The 19225-nt window shown below is 39.8% G+C and overlaps 1 protein-coding gene across 18 annotated transcripts in view; it reads left to right on the top strand.

Moving 5' to 3' along the window:
• RAPGEF2 (Rap guanine nucleotide exchange factor 2) overlaps positions 1 to 8564 on the top strand; it is a 276574-nt gene extending 268010 nt beyond the window's left edge. For all 18 annotated transcript variants that reach the window (XM_058276560.2, XM_058276808.2, XM_058276656.2 and 15 more), the window contains 4 exons: positions 1112 to 1337; positions 1914 to 2473; positions 5183 to 5488; positions 6541 to 8564. In XM_058276560.2, coding sequence (XP_058132543.1) covers positions 1112 to 1337; positions 1914 to 2473; positions 5183 to 5488; positions 6541 to 6566 — 1118 coding nt within the window. In that variant the 3' untranslated portion in view covers positions 6567 to 8564. The remainder of the gene's footprint in view (positions 1 to 1111; positions 1338 to 1913; positions 2474 to 5182; positions 5489 to 6540) is intronic.
• Positions 8565 to 19225: the final 10661 nt, after the last annotated feature.

Below are 19225 nucleotides of genomic sequence, written 5' to 3'. Positions count from 1 at the left end.
GGAAGGCTTTAAATCTTGTGTGTGAGGATTTGAAGTGAGATTTATAAAAAGACGTTTCAGAGATGAAGACATTAAATACTATCAAGACCTGTGCAACCGTTAAAAAAATAAATCAGGAATTCACAATTTACGGAAGAATGGGGACATACTCTTTAGAGAGTAAATTTACAACAACATTTAACCACTCTAGATTTAACTTTTTTGTGAGGTTAATGGCATTGTAAACTTTGCATTGCATATAATCATATAAAATCACTATTTTAAGTAGCACACAAGATTCTTAGTAATGTAGAAAAGAAAAAAATGTGTACTGAGAAAGAAGATCTGGATTTTTTTCATAAAAATATCAAGACCAAGACAGGCCTCTTCCTTTGGGACTTTAAAAATTATTTTTAACAGCAAAAGAGAGTTAAGGGTCCTTTCAGGCCAAGCAGTGGACATCTGAACTGTTTAGACATTTTAAGTGATGGTCTGGGGAAAAAAGGAGATTTCGCACATTTCATCCTTCAAAACAACTGGCTTTTATTTGATTCACCCAATATATTATTAATGTTGAAAGACCAAATGGCAAAAATTCAAAATTATCTTCTTCAGGTCTTATTTTTATTCTTCTTGTTTATATATGTTCACTTAAAATTTCAAGTGTAATGCAAGTATTTCCAGGTGGATTTTTCTATAACACACTTAAAATTCTAAAAAACTAAAAGCCCAGTTGAAAACAAGGTTATTTCTTTGCTTGCAGTTTGAAGAGAAAACCAGAAACATGCTTTTAAATCTGCTCAGTTTTTCTTCATTGTTTCTTTTAGATTTATAATCTAACTTACAGCTAAGGGAGCTAGAAATAGTCTAGTAGTGCCATGATTTCCAAATTCTTACATTGTTTTTATTTTTTTCTTCCCTAAACTTGCATTAATTAAGCAACTTAAACTTCATTAGAGTAAAAATTTACCCGATCTCTGTCACCTGGTCTTAACAAGTAGTATGGGTTGTCTTCCATTTCATCGATGCTATCTTTGGCTACAGTTTAGTTTTGCTTCTGTTTGGTAGGCTGATTCAGTTTTATACTATCAACCTACAGTGTCTGATTAATATGGTTCTATCTCTCATGCAGGCTACACTTTGGCTCCTAGTGGTACTGTGGATAATTTCTCAGATTCTGGTCACAGTGAAATTTCTTCACGATCCAGTATTGTCAGCAATTCTTCTTTTGACTCAGTGCCAGTCTCACTGCATGATGAGAGGCGCCAGAGGCATTCTGTCAGCATTGTGGAGACAAACCTAGGGGTGGGCAGGATGGAAAGACGGACCACCATCGAGCCCGACCAGTACAGCTTAGGGTAGGAGGATTTCTCTCATGTTCTTTTACATTCCAGTTTCTTCCATCTTTCTTCTAAAATTGAGTCTTTCCTTTTAGATGCATATTGCAATTATTTTATATTATGTCTGGGAAATTTTCTCCCCTCCCAGTTCTAATTTTCACAATTTTCAGATTGTTACATACTGCTAGTTTTGTTGACATTCTGCTTTTCAATTAGGCTTATTCTTTATTGCAACATAATTGTTCAGTGCTAGAGGCAGAGTATGATTTTAGGATTTATCCAAGTTCCTTTGTATGACCTGCCTTCCTGAAATAATCAGATTATATTGAGCCATCCATAACCTTGTAAGGAAAGTATCCCTTATTTATAAGTAAGTTACTGTTCTTTCAACTCTTTATTTTATGGCAAGGGCAAGATGAAAATACTGGACCTGGCAGAACTGGCCAGTACAATGCAATTCAGTGGTGCTTTCTTCCTCTTCATGGGAAGAAAAGAGCAAGCCACCTTTCTAGGGGGAAAAAAACCTTAGGTTTTATTATAGGTTTATTAAGAATCTAGTAATTTTTTTCTTTTTCATTTCTTTTGACTTTTTAGGTCCTATGCACCAATGCCTGAGAGTCGGGGCTTATATGCTACAGCTACAGTAATTTCTTCTCCAAGCACAGAGGAACTTTCCCAGGATCAGGGGGATCGCGCTTCCCTTGATGCTGCTGACAGTGGCCGTGGGAGCTGGACTTCCTGCTCAAGCGGTTCCCATGATAACATACAAACCATCCAGCACCAACGAAGCTGGGAAATGCTTCCATTCGGGCACACTCATTTTGATTATTCAGGGGATCCTGCAGGTTTATGGGCCTCAAGCAGCCATATGGACCAAATTATGTTTTCTGATCATAGCACAAAGTATAACAGGCAGAATCAAAGCAGAGAGAGTCTTGAACAAGCCCAATCCCGGGCAAGCTGGGCATCTTCCACAGGTTACTGGGGAGAAGACTCAGAAGGTGATACAGGCACAATAAAGCGAAGGGGTGGGAAAGATGTTTCCATTGAAGCTGAAAGCAGTAGCATAGCATCGGTGGCCACAGAAGAAACCAAACCTGTTCCCATGCCTGCCCACATAGCTGTGACACCAAGTACTGCAAAAGGGCTTATTGGTGAGTTCAAAAATCTTAGTGCTTTGGCATGTCTGGATCATAGCTTTAATATCACTTTCTTCTTTTTTTAAGATTTATTTATTTCTCTCCCCTTCTCCCCCCTACCCCAGGTGTCTGTTCTCTGTGTCTATTTGCTGCTTGTTCTTTGTCCGCTTCTGTTGTTGTCAGCGGCATGGGAATCTGTGTTTTTGTTGCGTCATCTTGTGTGTCAGCTCTCCGCGTGGGCGGCGCTATTTCTGGGCAGGCTGCACTTTCTTTCGCGCTGGGTGGCTCTCCTTACGGGGCGCACTCCTTGCACATGGGGCTCCCCTACACAGGGGACACCCCTGGGTGGCACGGCACTCCTTGCGCGCATCAGCACTGCACATGGGCCAGCTCCACACAGGTCAAGGAGGCCCGGGGTTTGAACCGTGGACCTCCCATGTGGTAGATGGATGCCCTAACCACTGGGCCAAGTCCGCTTCCTTCACTTATTTCAAAAGTAAAATTACCTGTCTGTGATTCTTTTCCTCATTTTTTCCATTGCTGTGAAGGGCTTCCTAATTAGCAGCCAGGGCAGGATTTTGATATGAATAGTGGTTAAAAGCACAGGGTCTGGGGAGTGGATGTAGCTCACGTGGTTGAGTGCCTGCCGCACACATACCAGGTTCTGAGTTTGATCTCCAGTAACCTCTAAAAACAAAAATAAACCCAACAAACAAAACAGCAAGTCAGGGGAACTGATGTAGCCCAGTGGTTGAACACTGGCTTCCTACCTATGAGGTCCTAGGTTCAGTCCCTGGCCCCAGTATCTCAAACAAACAAAAAATACCACAGGCTCTGTGGTCAGATACGTGGATATTAACCAGTCTTAATTTTGATTTTTTTAACCCAAAAGTTATCAGGAAGGATTTGCATTCTTCTGAGAGGGAGACTTTTTTTTTTTTTTAAAGATTTATTTTTATTTATTTATTTAATTCCCCTCCCCCGGTTGTCTGTTTTCTGTGTCTTTTTGCTGCGTCTTGTTTCTTTGTCCGCTTCTGTTGTCGTCAGCGGCACGGGAAGTGTGGGCGGCGCCATTCCTCGGCAGGCTGCTCCCTCCTTCGCGCTGGGCGGCTCTCCTTATGGGTGCACTCCTTGCGCGTGGGGCTCCCCTACGCGGGGGACACCCCTGCGTGGCAGGGCACTCCTTGCGCGCATCAGCACTGCGCATGGCCAGCTCCACACGGGTCAAGGAGGCCCGGGGTTTGAACCGCAGACCTCCCATATGGTAGACGGACACCCTAACCACTGGGCCAATAATTGAAATTTATTATTCTCTTCTCTTCCTTTGAATTGTGTTTAGAACTTTACACTTTGCATATTTAAAAATCTCCCTTGATTTGTGTTATGCAGAAAAATTGTTCCTATGCCAAACAAATTCTCTACATACACTGGAGCAAGGGAAGGGGCTAATCGATAGTGTCATGAACAAGAGCTTGAGCTTAGGAGTGAGGCAGATCGGGGTTTGAACCCTTGTTTTGTCACTGTGCGAACTCTGTAACACTGGGTGAGGTACTAAACTGGTGCCTGCTCCCCGTCTGTAAAAATGAGCTTAATAGTTTCTCCCTAAGAGGGCGATATGAGGATTAAAGGAAATCTATGCAGAGTATTTTGAATAATGTCTAGAATAGTCCATTTGTAAATGCATGAAAGATGCTGCTGCTTTGCTGCTGTTACTTCTGTTGTAAAAGGCTCTCGTGTCCCTTCACTCATGTTTGGCTGCATTTCCTGTGGCATATTTATTGTCTATGTAATTGAAGTATAGAAATAGATTACAGGATATAGTGAGAGAAATTCTGGAGTGTAATTGTTACAGACATCTCTGTTATTAGTAGGGAAATTGTGATTTTTTGCCATGTAAATAGTCTTGAGTGAGTGTCAAATTTAATATCCTTCTAAGAGAAATAAAGAGAGAACAGTTAACATATATATAAATTTACATTGCAATTTTTAAAGCACTTTTAACTAATATTCAAATTTTATTTTACTCATATAGGAAGAATAATTTTTTAATTCTTAAGGCTTGAGAGAACAAAACTTAAGCTTTTCTAGGTCATGAACATTAGTAAAAGGATTTTAAGAAAAATACCTATCTTTCAGTTTTAGCATTTTAAAGTTTTTGTCCCTTGTTTGTACCACTTTTCAAAATTTATTTTGATTCACTGTTTTTCAAAGTGAGATCCAGAGGCTGATACTAATAGGGAACGGATTCTCTGCCCAATAAAGATGGAATAGCCTGTATGGCCTCTGGGGCAGGGAGAGAGGAAGATAGTGAGCTTTCACCAAGCAGGAATATAGCCCACGCTTGGCAGGGGGTACTGTCTGTATTTTTTATTTGGTTCATTCCTTCCAATAAACCCAAGGGGTAAGTTGAAGACAAGTTTTGAAGTAGTCCCTTTAAAGTTAAAGGCACTTTGATCACCTAAGAGCTTCCCTCACCGATTATTTCCCCATAGAGAGGGAGAGAACCGTGGTGATTAGTTTGGTTTAGTGAAGGCATCCCCCCACCCACCTTCCCCAACACTATACAAAGTCACATTTGCTGTTCTACTTTGTTTGCTGTTTTAAACCTAAACCTGCTATTTAATAATTACCAAATAAAACTTTGTGGCATGAAATCTTCCACAAAAATTTTAATGGCTGATACATTGTTGTGGTTTTGTTTTTTTGTTTTTTTTTTTACTACAGCACGTAAGGAGGGCAGGTATCGGGAGCCCCCACCCACCCCTCCGGGCTACGTGGGAATCCCCATCACTGACTTTCCGGAAGGGCATTCCCATCCCACCAGGAAGCCTCCGGACTACAACGTGGCACTTCAGAGATCTCGGATGGTTGCCCGATCCTCTGAGACATCTGGGCCTGCGCCTGCACAGCAGCCACTCGGGCACCCACCAAGCAGCAGGCCTGTGAACAAACCTCAGTGGCATAAGCCGAGTGAGGCAGACCCACGCCTCACCCAGTATCAGGCTCAAGGGTTTCCCACCGAGGAGGACGGTACATATGCATTCTTAACACCTTACAGTTAGACGTATTAACTTACAGTGCCTGTAACCTCTCCAAGGCATTTGTTTTCTTAACATTTTGAGCAGTTGGGACATCCCTGTGTCTAACCATACACCAGAACGAAGAATGTTTTATATTCAGAGTTCCAATCACAGAGGTAAAGCTTTCAACTGCTTTCTTTGTGTGAGGCTCCCCCACCCCCACCCCACAGTGGCTTAAGAAATACCACAGATTGCAGGTGGGATCACTTGTAAAAGTGTAACATGGTTAAATTTCTTGTCTAATTCCCACTAGAATTGAAGTACTTTCGTGGCCATTTTTTAAAGAAAAGAATGAAAATCTTTTAAGTTTATACTCTTTTCAAGGATTTTTAGAAATATTTTGAGTTGTAAACATGGGTGTTTGAAGTTTTCTGTGGAAAAGTTATATTTGAACTTTTAATGAGTTCCCAGTGAAAGTGTGGTAAAGAAATATACTTTCTGTATTGCCAATCTGTATGTTTTTTGCCTTCTTTCTACAAGTCTGCCTTGCCATGCTAGATTGAGGATGAGGAGGGAGATCATGCCCTCTATCTCTTTAAGTTCTGAGTTTACAATGTTTTATTATACAAGAAATCATTATAGGCAAAGGAAAACAGAATAAATGAAAATCACCCATAATCCTTCCACTTGAGGAATGATCACTATTAACAGTTTTTATATATCTTTTTAGATTTATTTATATATGAATATATATTACTTAAAATCTGACACATTCTTGTTTTATCATTTTCAGTAAATTTATTAATAACTTCCCTGTCAATAAATATCATTATACTATGTGTGTGTATATATATGTGTGTGTTTTTAAGGATCTGCATCATATATACTTTTTAAAAACTTTCTTATATTCTTGCCGATTATTACTTAGGAAGAGGAAATGATTTTAAGTGAGCTATTCTATAAAAAGAATAGCTATGGTATTTTTATTTAGCACACCAGTGGAAGTATTCTCCACAGCACAAGAAATGACTTGCTTTCTTTCTTTCTTGGTTGTGTTTGCAGAAGATGAACAAGTATCTGCTGTTTGAGGCACAGGCTTTTCTGGATCCAGCGTGAGCCACCCGAAAGGAGAGCACAAGAAGACGTCCCTAGCGTTGGAGCTTTGAAACTCAAATTCTGAGGATGGTGGACCAGTTTGCCTCCTTCCCTGCCTTAAAAGCAGCATGGGGCTTCTTCTCCCCTTCTTCCTTTCCCTTTTGCATGTGAAATACTGTGAAGAAATTGCCCTGGCACTTTTCAGACTTTGTTGCTTGAAATGCACAGTGCAGCAATCTTCAAGCTCCCACTGTTGCTGCCTGCCACATCACACAGTATCATTCCAAATTCCAAGATCATCACAAGATGATGCACTCTGGCTGCACTTCTCAATGCCTGAAAGGATTTTTAAAAAAAATCTTCCTTGTAGATTTCAGTACAGTCCTAGCACTTGATCTCATTGGGATAATGAGAAAAGCTAGCCATTGAACTACTTGGGGCCTTTAACCCACTAAGGAAGACAAAGAAAAACAATGAAATCCTTGAGTACAGTGCTTGTCCACTTGTTTACAATGTCTTTTTTTTTTTTTTGGAAGTTAAATATTGTGTTCAGAGAGTAAATGTTATATCCACTTAATGATTACAGTATTATGTTGAACCTTTAAGTAGGGTTGCCAGCCTAGGTTTCTAAAAAACCAAATATGCCGGACAGGGTGTGGCCCACACTAGGAAGCAGAGAACACCTGGCTTGTGATCCCGTCTTCCTGTGCCCTTCTGGCCTCACCAGTGAAGTGCCCTATCCTGGAAGTATAAAAGAGTAGCCAATTCCTTAAATACCAAGACACCTCATCCGCTCCTTCCCCAGTGGGTGGGGTTCTGTAAAACTGTTTGCACATGGCCAGGGGAGGGAAATAGGACCCTTGTGTCCTGTGTCTGAGCCTTATGGAGCGCAGGACAGTCATTTAAGGATGTGTCCCACTCCATTGAGATGGATGGCAAACCCCATTTTTTAAGTTATATTTCTTTGATTTTTGTTAATTTAGCAGTATAGGTGATTTTTTTTAAAGGAAACGTTTATAACTGGATAGCATTGCAGTGAACGCAGCTTGGGATGTTGGAGATAATGCCAGCTGTTGATTCTGCTCTTTCAAGACAGCCTCCCTTTATTGAATTGGCATTTAGGGAATCAGCAAGTCTTTAACGTAATAAAAAATAAAAAATCTGGCTACATTTGCCAGCCTTTGCAAGGCAGGTTAGTCACCAAAGACTGACCTGTAAGTGGCTTTACGGACACTGCGTGTAGAGAAGACCTGAGTGTAGCAACCACCTGCTCACAGCTGCTATTAACCCTCTAGTGACTGAAATGACCCCTCCACTCTATTTTTGTGTTGTTTTTGCACAGACTCCGGAAAAGTGAAGGCTGCCAATCCGAGTAGTACTCAAATGTGAGGAACTGCTGGTCTTGGATTTTTTTTCCATTAAATTCAGCTGATCATATTGATCAGTAGATAAAAGTAAATAGCTTCAAATTTTAAAAGTCGAATTGCAGTGTTTTTTCACTGTATCAAACAATGTCAGTGCTTTATTTAATAATTCTCTTCTGTATCATGGCATTTGTCTACTTGCTTATATATTACATTGTCAATTATGCATTTGTAATTTTACATGTAATATGCATTATTTGCCAGTTTTATTATATAGGCTATGGACCTCATGTGCATATAGAAAGACAGAAATCTAGCTCTACCACAAGTTGCACAAATGTTATCTAAACATAAGTAATCGTAGAACATAGGACTGCTAATCTCAGTTCGCTCTGTGATGTCAAGTGCAGAATGTACAATTAACTGGTGATTTCCTCATACTTTTGATACTACTTGTACCTGTATGTCTTTTAGAAAGACATTGGTGGAGTCTGTATCCCTTTTGTATTTTTAATACAATAATTGTACATATTGGTTATATTTTTGTTGAAGATGGTAGAAATGTATTATGTTTATGCTTCTACATCCAGTTTGTACAAGCTGGAAAATAAATAAATATAACATAAAGCCTTGCCTATATTTTTAATGAATATTGCATGCTTTTTATTATTGAAGTGCATGTAATAAAGGCATTTGGTCTTACTGTAGAAGTAAGTCCTCAGAATGCTGAAGAGATTTGTTTAGCATCTTGGTGGCAGAAACTGCCTAATACCCTTTATTTTTTAAAAATTGTTTTCAGCTTTCTGTTGATTCAGAAAAAAAAAGAAATTACTAGTGTTAACAACCAAACCATCTTTAGAATTCATGTGTCTTGAGGTTCAGTGAAAATGAAGATGATATCTCTATATATGTGCATAGCATATCTTGACTCAGTCCTTTTCCAATAAAAATCTCTGTGGGACATAAAATTTTGATTCCCAGTTTACAGACTGAAACAGGACCTCAGAGAACTTAGAACTTAGTGATCGTGATCTTGAAAGTCATTTTAAATTAAGAATATAATTAAGCTCGTGGTTCAGGAATTCTGATGAGTACTTAATATTTAAGTCTGAATAATTATTTCTTTCTGTCAAAAGGTCTTTTCACTTATGTTTCAAAAGGTAAAAAAAAAAAAAAAAAGCCAAACATTTAAGCAGCAGCCTGTTTAAACGGTGAAATCAAGGATTCAGTTCTTATCCTCAGGCAGAACTAAGTAAAAGTCATTGTCTGCTGCTCACTGGGAAGTATCAAGTTAGAATGGAAGCATGTGTGCAAAACATCTAAAAATGGGAGCAAGTCTGAGAAGGAGTTGGGGTTCAGTTTTCCTGATACTAAAGGGAAAATGGCCACTGGCCAAACTTAAATCTTTTTGAGTTTCAGCCATGTACCTTATGATAATGAAGGTCTTGTGAATATATTTGTGCTCAACTCTATCATCTTTGTTTTATAAAACCCATTACTCAGGGACTTCCCTATCAAAACAACAACCTGTGCTCTATTTAATGCAATCCTCTATTTAATTTTCTGTCATTCAAGAAGCTTAATTTTCTCAAACTTATTTCCAAAAATACTTAGGTCTTATGTTTTTGGAAATAACCACTTTATCATCACTTTTTGTATTCTGCTAATAAACATGGGACAATGATAAATCAGCCATGATGCATGTTATTACCCTTTTACACTTTAAGTTACCTCAACGTAGGAAGACTCATCTTTGCCTTGGGGTTTCGAGAACTATGTTTTTGTCAAATATATCTGATAGCACTGCCAAGAGTTTGATCTGTTGCATGTTAATAATAGGACATTGCCAAGTTCTAGGAATGTTGCAGAAAGTTCTGGTGACCTGAGCCTATGTTTTCATGCATACAGATTGAAGCCCTCTGCATATTTTTCTCAGCTTCAATCTTTCTGCCATTAGGAGGTGTAGATTTTATGCCAATCCCTGCTTTAATATATTTTATCTCCAGTTCACTGATCATCTCAGAAATGCTCTTGAAAGATGCAAGCTGCTAATGAGGCATGTACCAAGAACCTATTAAGATCTGTAACTAACCTGTTTGTCAATGCATATTCATGGCAAAGAAAAATAGGAAGCTCTCTTGGGTCTTTGGTTCCATACTGTTCTTTTTTTTTATTTTTTATTGACTTTGTAATAATATTACATTAAAAATATATATGTGAGGTCCCATTCAGCCCCACCCCCCCACCCCCCCTCTCCCCCCCCCAACAACACTCGTTCCCATCATCATGACACATCCATCATGGCCCAGACTCCATTCCATCCAGTGGGCCCTGTGAGGATTTACAATGTCCGGTGATTACCTCTGAAGCACCATCCAGGGCAGCTCCATGTCCCAAAGACGCCTCCACCTCTCATCTCTTCCTGCTTAAAACCATGGCTTGAGGGAGCAGATATGGCTCAAGCAGTTGAGCACCTGTTTACCATACGGGAGATCCGGGGTTTGGTTCTTAGTGCCACCTAAAAAACAAACAAGCAATACATGAAAAAACCAACTCCAGGAGCCAATGGTTGAATGCCACCTTCCCACATAAGAGAATCCAGATTTGATCCCCAGCCTAGTTCCTCAAAAAACCAAAAACAACAAAACAATGGCTTGAGTTACTCACAGAATGAAGGTAGGGCAGTAATTGAAGGGTCAGGTTGTTGATTGGAGAGGCAAATGATTGGGATATAGTCACTGAAAGAATGTAATGGAGCTTGGATTGTTGAAAGGGGCAGTCATGGGATGGAAATGAGTAGGGTAGACTGCAATCAAGGCAGACCTGACAGTTATAAGAAAGACTTTAAAGTGAGTGAGAATTTACCCTGTTGAGAGGGAGAAAAAAACATTAACTGGAACTGAAAAATAATTTGTGAACTGTGTGTTTTTCATCATTCATATTTTAGCCAGTACAAGGCAAGCACGATAAGATCCTTGCCTATGTTTGAAATTGTATTTATTGCCCAGTTAATTTTTACAGTGCCATGGCTATATAACAAACATTTCTAGAGGTGATAAAACATTGCATGCAAGGTTAAAGAATCTCATACTTGAAAAAAGTTTCTATTTCATGGGCAATCAATAATATAATTTTTGTTATGGGGAAAAATGTTTAAGTATGAAATAAAATATTTAAGGCAAATTTAGAATCAAATGATCAATTCTGGAGAAGGGAGAAATAGTGAAATAAATCAACCAGGATACTCAACACCTCAGAAATTAAAAAGCTAGTTCCATTTTTTCTGCAGGTGGTTTAATAAAATTTAAGGAAATTTTGATAATATTAACTGTCTGACTTAAAGCAAATTTGACAACTGCAATCTGATCTGATGAGAACCAATGAAGTATTATCTCAGAATATTTAAGCTTGTCCCTAATTTATATGGATTGGAAACTTCTTTCAATCAAGGCTATAAAATTGAGATATCATCAGGTCAGTGTCACATACAGCATTAAGATGAAAATGAGTACACTGCTTCCAGATACAGTTTAGTGAGTGAGCTAATTTCATTGTACTTACTATGTTTTAGGCAGTTTCCTAGATACTGGATATTCAAATTTTACCAAAGTGAACCAAGCTGTCTAAAAGATAACTTCCTTCTTTTGGGGGGAGTGATCCCATATCTCAGGCTCTAGAGAGGAAACAACTGAGCGATCCCACCACCCTGGACACAGCTTGGTCAAAGGGATGCCCGCCCAAGAGTTGCCTGTCCAGCCTTGCCAGTGGTCCACAGGGTCCTGGGATGTGCCCTGTGATCAAGAGGGAAAGTAACAACGAACTCATCATGTTCTCTCCCTGTGACTCTCTGGAATTCTGTGGGAAGACAAAAAGCCAAAAGATATTCTCAAAGAAGTTGAGTTCTGCACAAGTTATGGAAAAATGATAAATACACAAATCATAATTAAGAAGGGGCCTATGAGGTCAACAAGGTTATTAAAGTAGAAGTGTAAAAAGCATAGTACAAAGGACACCTGTTTAGCAAGGACTAACAAAATGACCTGCCTTCATTGTACCTGAGTCAATGTCCAGTCTCAACTCCCTGTGGCTTGGTTCATGAACTTACTCTTCATGAGACGACGATGGAGAGCTGTCCCTGTAATTCATGTAGTCTCTTGTTAGTCATTCTGTTCTCAGCACCCAGAACAGTCCTGGGATATTGTAAAGTTTTTAAATAAATGAATATTGTATATTAAATTTATGCCACTTAAGGTAACTCACGTGTTACCTTATGGACCTTGAGAGCTTGTTGGGAGGTTCTAGCAGGGGAGCACAGCCACTAGGATACCTTTGACCGAAAAACAGTCCTCCTCTAGTGGGGAAGTTTGTCCTCTTCGACCGAGTGCGCAGCTGTGGGAGGGACGCACCTGGAGCAGTGAGGGAGGAAGGGGACACCCGCCTAGCCAGATAGCCGAATCCACTCTGGCCATCAATGGGGTGACAGATGTTGCAGCCAGGTCACCCTCATATCCAAGTGTACCTGTATGTACAACCTAAAGGGCCCAAATTACAGAGATAAATTGTACACTCAAAATTGGTCAGTGTGCATTTATTAAGGGGCCTCTATAACTCACTATGTGCCTGATAACTGCTGAATGTTCAAAAGTAAAATAAATAATTTTGAGCCTTAGCAAGATTAGCAAGGATTTAAGATTTGCCAAAAGAGCAAATAATAAAAAGACTTCAATTTTGTATGGCTTTAGAATTTCAGAGGGGTAAGAAGTCCATAGAAACTACCCATAAGAAGAGACTTCAGCTCTGCCTTGAAGTGTGGCTGGAGGACAGGATAAACAAGGACCAGGTGCCGTGGTGCAGTGTCGGGGGACAGTAAGACGTGCAGGACTAGATGGGATGTCGTGATTAGGACATACTAAGAAATTAGCTTCAATAAGTACTGTGATTACATAAGCCAAAGTTTTACTGAGGTCTCATTTGTTCATTTTAGGAGTCAGTATATGCTTATAAAAAGAAAAAACGCAGGAAGTGAAATGAGAGAGGAAAGGATTGTTGATGAGATGCTGGTATGGAAGGAATAACTGATTTGGCGGTACTGTGCAGGTAGGGCAGGGAGCAGTAGGTCAGTAGGAACCTGCTGCCGTAATCTAGGCCCAGGCTGGAACAGACCTGGAAATGTGATGTCATCAGAGAAGCAGAGATCAGAAGCAATTCAAGGAAATGAAAACCAATAGGACCAATAGGAGTGCAAAAGGATATGAGAAAGTAAAGATTAAAAAAAAGACTAAATTCCTAGTTTAAATGCTTAAGACAGGAAAAATGGGGAAAACGATGTCATTGATTTTTAACACCCTTTCAAAACAGCTGCTTCTTAATGGAATTCAGCGCTCCACACTGCCCGCATTCCTGCACCCACAAAGAAAAGCTCGGAATTGGCTGAGGAAAGGGATGTTCTGCCCTAAACAGGCACACACACTGATGTGTCCACACAATTTGCCCACTGTGTTTTCTAAAATATGTTTGAATCATTCTTTTATATCACTATCTAGTGTGCAAATCACTGAGGGCAGACTGTATAGCTAACCAAATCTATTTTCTTGTACCAGAAAACACTCTGGTTACTCTTAAAGTTTATGTGATCTTGGACCAACTGGTTAGCTTTTTTATAACACTTCAAGAGACAAAGTCTCTTGACTTCAACAAAAGGGTTGAGGGAAGCGGATTTGGCCCAGTGGTTAGGGCGTCTGTCTGCCACATGGGAGGTCCGCGGTTCAAACCCCGGGCCTCCTTGACCAGTGTGGAGCTGGCCCATGCGCAGCCCTGATGCGCGCAAGGAGTGCCGTGCCACGCAAGGGTGTCCCCCGCGTAGGGGAGCCCCACACGCAAGGAATGTGCCCTGTAAGGAGAGCCGCCCAGCACGAAAGAAAGTGCAGCCTGCCCGGGAATGGCGCCGCACACAGGGAGAGTTGACACAGCAAGATGATACAACAAAAAGAAACATAGATTCCCGTGCTGCTGACAACAACAGAAGCGGACAAAGAAGACGCAGCAAATAGACACAGAGAACAGACAACTGGGGCGGGGGGTGGGGGGGAAGGGGAGAGAAATAAATAAATCTTAAAAAAAAAAAAAAAGGGTTGAAGAAACAAAATAGCCAAGCAGAATGGGAACAAATAGAATGGACAGAGCCAAACACCGAATGCTAGTGGAGAAGAGATTGGCTGTGCCCCTTCTAAACTCCAATTATTTACTCATGTGCGAAACAATGCTCAGGATAAGATGTTTACACTGTGGAAAGGTCATCTCAGAAAGTCACTCCCTGGGTAAGCAGATTTGGCTCAGCAGGTAGAGCGTCCACCTACCACACAGGAGCTCCAGGGTTCAAACCTCCTGACCCGTGTGATGAGCTGGCCCCATGCAGTGTTGGTGTGAGCAAGGAGTGCCGTGCCACTCGGGTGTCTCCTGCATAGGGGAGCCCCATGCAGAAGGAGTGCGCCCCATAAGAAGAGCCGCCCAGCACAAAAAAAGCACAGCCTGCACATGAGTGGTGCCGCACACACGGAGAGCTGACACAGCAAGATGACACAACAAAAGGAGGCAGATTCCCAGGCCGCTGACAACAGAATCCAAGTGGACACAGAAAAACACACAGCGAATGGACAGAGAGAGCAGACAATGGGGGGCGGGGGGAGGGGGAGAAAGGGAGATAAATAAATAAAAAATAAACCTTTAAAAAAAAGTCACTCCCCAAAGGATCAGCAGAACAAAAACTTATTCTGCCTGCTCACAAGAGAAGCCCAATTCTCCTGCCTCTTGTCCCATCAACAATCCTAACTAGGGAAGAGAAAGACTGGTGACTTGCTCCCCTCTATTAGGCCCTTCACTAACCCTGAGATAAGCAAAAGTACTTTGAGAGAGGTTCTTGCTCAATCAAGAGTCCTGGGCCATGGCTGAGACTGGAGGATACATATTTCTAAAAATGTGGCTTTGAAATGTACAGAACACAGGAGTTTCTTTCACAGTCCTGCTAATCTTTGCTCCAAGGACGTGTGACTGGGCAAGGACTGAATTCTATATGACTGTTTCCTCGTGTAAAATGGGTACAGTGATAGTATCCTCAAAAGGTTACTGAGAAGATAAAGTAAGATATCACATATTAAACATTTTACACCATTTGTGGCCAGCATGTAGGTACTCAAAAATGTTAGCCTTTATCTTTGCTAAAATATAAAATATTTTCCCAGATATGATGTTCATGTTAATAACCTATATATGCATTTGTAAAGTATAATATTAAGCATATAACTTAATAAACCAATTAAATCAAAATGCTAATTAATCATTAATCTCTATGCATGTCTGACAGCCCAAAGCAATTTGACATACACATGTGCCTTTATATTTCTCAATCCTCCTTCCCATCTACCAGGTGTGGAAATAAAATTTCTATTTGAGAAGAGAAAATATGAAGTCTGAAATAAGTTTCCCTAGAAGAAGTGAATCTTTTGGCTATTGTGAATAATACTGCTATAAGCATTTGGTATACAAGTATCTGTTTGTAACCCTGTTCTCAATAAGCAGCATTATTGGCAATAGACAATAAATGGAAACAACCCAAGTGTCCATCAACAAATGAATGGATAAGCAAAATGTTGTATATACACACAAAGGAATATTAAATTTAACCATAAAAAATGAAGTTATGAGCTATGCTGCAACATTAAAGAACCTTAAAAACATTATGCTCAGTGAAACGAGCAAGACACATAAGGACAAAAATTTTATGATAGCACTTATGAGATGATGAGAAATAGCAAATTTGCAGAGATAGAAAGCAGATTAGAGATTACCAGAGAAGGTGAAAGGGGAAGTGTTAGTTGGTAAAATGTTTTAAGTGGTTGAAACATAAATGAGAGGGCATCAGGGGGAAAAACTGAAAAGAGTAGAAAATCTTTCCAGATTCTAATTCACCAGACTTGGTGATTCAGGAAAAAGATTAGAGAGGATGATGCCCTAATTGCAACTGGAAGAATGATTATCCTTTTTTTTTTTTTTTTAAGTGAATCTGCTTTAATCAAGGGGAGAATATGAATCAAATGATTTGAACCTACAAGAGCTTTGTTTATTCACATCCTGTGCCTTATATATTGTCTTGGTGCCTTAAGACTTTAGAATGATACCACATATTTATGACCAGAAAACTAAATGAATCATCTATTTGCTAACCAATCAGGTTGAGAAGACACATCAATAAGATTAAGTTGACTTCTGCTCTGTTCTGTAACATTAGAAGTAGGGTTTCAATTTGGGTAAGGGAAGAATATCTTATATTAGACTTATCCTCCTGCTGATAATAATTATAAGTTTTAGACAAACTATTTTTAAAAAATAGTTTGAATGCATTCCAGAGCAACCAAAAGCAGGCAAAAATTAGTAGGGACACAATCCTTGAAAGAAAGCAGGCAAGCTAAGCTCCACATTGAACTGACTTTTCCTTGAGGGCAATTCTCAGTCCTTGTGGCCCATGGAGGACAGACCTAAGGCACAAAGTGGCGTTCAGACAGTGCTGTCCAGAGAGCTTAGGAGGAGGGAGTCACCTCGGAGAACGTGCCAAATCTGCATTCAAGTTCCTTTCAAATCACTTGCTGATTCTTGAACTGTGCAAATTCCAAGAATTAGTCCAAAGAACCTAGCAAGGAGCAGCTGCTGGGAGGCTAAAAAGCTGAGCAGAAATTTCAGCACCTGTCGAGTTCTGGGGAGAGGGAAATTGGAGTTCCAGTTCTTTCCAGCTAGAGGAGCTCTGGCTCTCCACTGAAACCCTTTTACTAGAAGTAAAGACTGTGTCCCCCAAACTAAGGGCTATGCACTAAGACTAAAGGAAACACTGAACTAGAAGCACCCTAAAAAGCCCATGGCGAGGCCCACAGGATCCAGGTGATTTGTTTGCAGGTTAACTGCCTGCAGAACAAAATTCAACACTCTTTCGAGGAAAGTAACATACTCCATTTTCTCTATCATGTTATCGATTTTATGATGTGAATAACGTAACCAAAAATCATGAGGCAGGGGAAGAAATTGGAAAACGTGACCCATAATAAGAAAAAAAAATCAATAAAAGAAACAGGCTTTTTTTCATTGTGTTTCCTGACAGACAACAGAAAGAGTAAAATGACTCAAATTCAGTTTCCTTGCTGAAAGTATAACAGTTATCCAGACTTGAGTACTTCGCAAACTTTTTTTCAGAATGAAAAATACTGACATACATGGTGCAGAGCAGACCCCTCAAGAAGCAGGAAAACTTTACTCCTTTGAAAGTACAGTAATGGCACTGAAACTTTCTAATAATAGTGTATATGGTTCATAAGTTGGATAATTCTGATAATAGCAAAAAATTATGTCCTTTAATTCTCAGATTTACCAGACAAGTCTTTAATTACTTGAAGATTAAAGTAAATTTTACAAGTATAGCTGAACTCAGAGTTAACTCAATTTGAGCTAGAATGGTTTACCTCTCTGATTTTAACTTCCTTTAAGGTCAGTCTAGTATGTTTGCGCCTAAGACGTTTAAATAGTTACGTTGCCTTCATTCCCACAGAATATGTGATCCTTAAAGTTTCCAAGAGAAATATAATCTTTATTGGGAGGGTGGAATAAGTTAAACAGGCCCACTTCATTTGAAATTTCATTTTCTCTGGGCAGCTCAGGAAGAAGTGATTTTCAGTTAGATTTATATAAATATTATTATTAAGAGAGAATATATTTAGAGATGCTTTCCATTTCTTTTCTCCTTCACTTGACCCAGAAAGTCACCCAGAATCGATCAGCTTTAAACATTATAAGCCTTGAATTTCTGAGTTAATCTTTCACAAAAGACGGAGATTTTCCTTCCTCACTTGGAAGTAGACCCTTTGCACTCTCCACTTGCTTGTAGAGACAGTCCCCAATGAATATCATGTTTGTAGCAGCAGATTTTTGATGAACTAATTCTTGTGACCATGGAATGGCCACCACCCTTCTGCCTCTAAACTGCTGGGGAGGCTTTGCAGTGTCTCTAAATCTAATTGTGTACCCCCACAGACAGGAAGACTCAACCCTATTTTGGCAGAATTTGTGCTTTGATGAGCTTTAAATTATTTTCTAACAAGCACCTTAAATTATTTTTGGAAAAAAGTAGTATATAAACAATATATATATATATATATATATATATTAACCATTGTGGTGTCTTTGGGATGTTTTATTAATTTATTTCTACAATAAAGTCATTCTTTCTTATCATCCTTCCCCTTCCTCTTTCTTTCCCTGTCTTCCCATCAAAAATACATTTTTTTGGGAAACAGGTATGGCTCAATGGGTAGGGCGTCCACCTACCACGTGGGAAGTCCAAGGTTCAAACCCAGGGCCTCCTGACATGTGTGATGAGCTGGCCCATGTGCAGTGCTGATGTGCGCAAGGAGTGCTGTGCCATGCAGGGGTGTCCCCCGCATAGGGGAGCCCCATGTGCAAGGACTGCTTCCTTGCACAAAAGGAGAGCTTCCTTGCGCAAAAAATGTGCAACCTGCCCAGGAGTGGCGCCACACACACGGAGAGCTGATGCAGCAAGATGATGCAACAAAAAGAGACACAGATTCCCAGTGCCACTGACAAGAATACAAGTGGACACAGAAGAACACACAGCAAATGGACACAGAGAGCAGACAACTGGGGGTGGGAGGGGAGAAGGGGAGAGAAATAAATAAAAAAATAAAAAATAAAAATCTAAAAAAAAACCCACATTATTTCTCACTCTCGGGTGAATTGTGAGTTCTCTATTGTCAAATCTTTAGGCTTTTTAAAAGTCAATCTTTACAACTTTACAAGCTCATGAGTATCCTTCTCACTCAAGTTGTCCTCTCATCACCATCTGCATGAAAGTCATGGAAAATGTTCATTTCCATGTCAAGAACAAGGTAGGCTTTTGTCACCCCTTTTAAAAAAAATTACTCAAAGGTGATAGGCATCACAGTTTCACTAAATTAATTGATTAATTTCTTAGATCAGGCTGGTGTTTTGTCTTCTGAGAAACTCATGTCAGTGCAAAAAGGGAGGTACTTTTTTTTATATGAACAATGAGTAAGAAGGGAGAAAATAATATGTATGTATCTGTGAGTGCACATTTGCAAGGAAGCATGTGTGTAGATAGTGGGGAGGGTAATATGACAATAGACTAAAAGGAAAATGACACAATAAGTGCATAAAAGTAATGTATCTTTACAACTAAAAAATAATCTGTTAATATAGCTAGCTAATTAAAC

Source organism: Dasypus novemcinctus, chromosome 1, assembly GCF_030445035.2.
Source record: "Dasypus novemcinctus isolate mDasNov1 chromosome 1, mDasNov1.1.hap2, whole genome shotgun sequence".
Classification (NCBI taxonomy): domain Eukaryota; kingdom Metazoa; phylum Chordata; class Mammalia; order Cingulata; family Dasypodidae; genus Dasypus; species Dasypus novemcinctus.
Note: the sequence above shows the minus strand (reverse complement) of the source record. Positions and strands in the feature narration are given on the sequence as shown.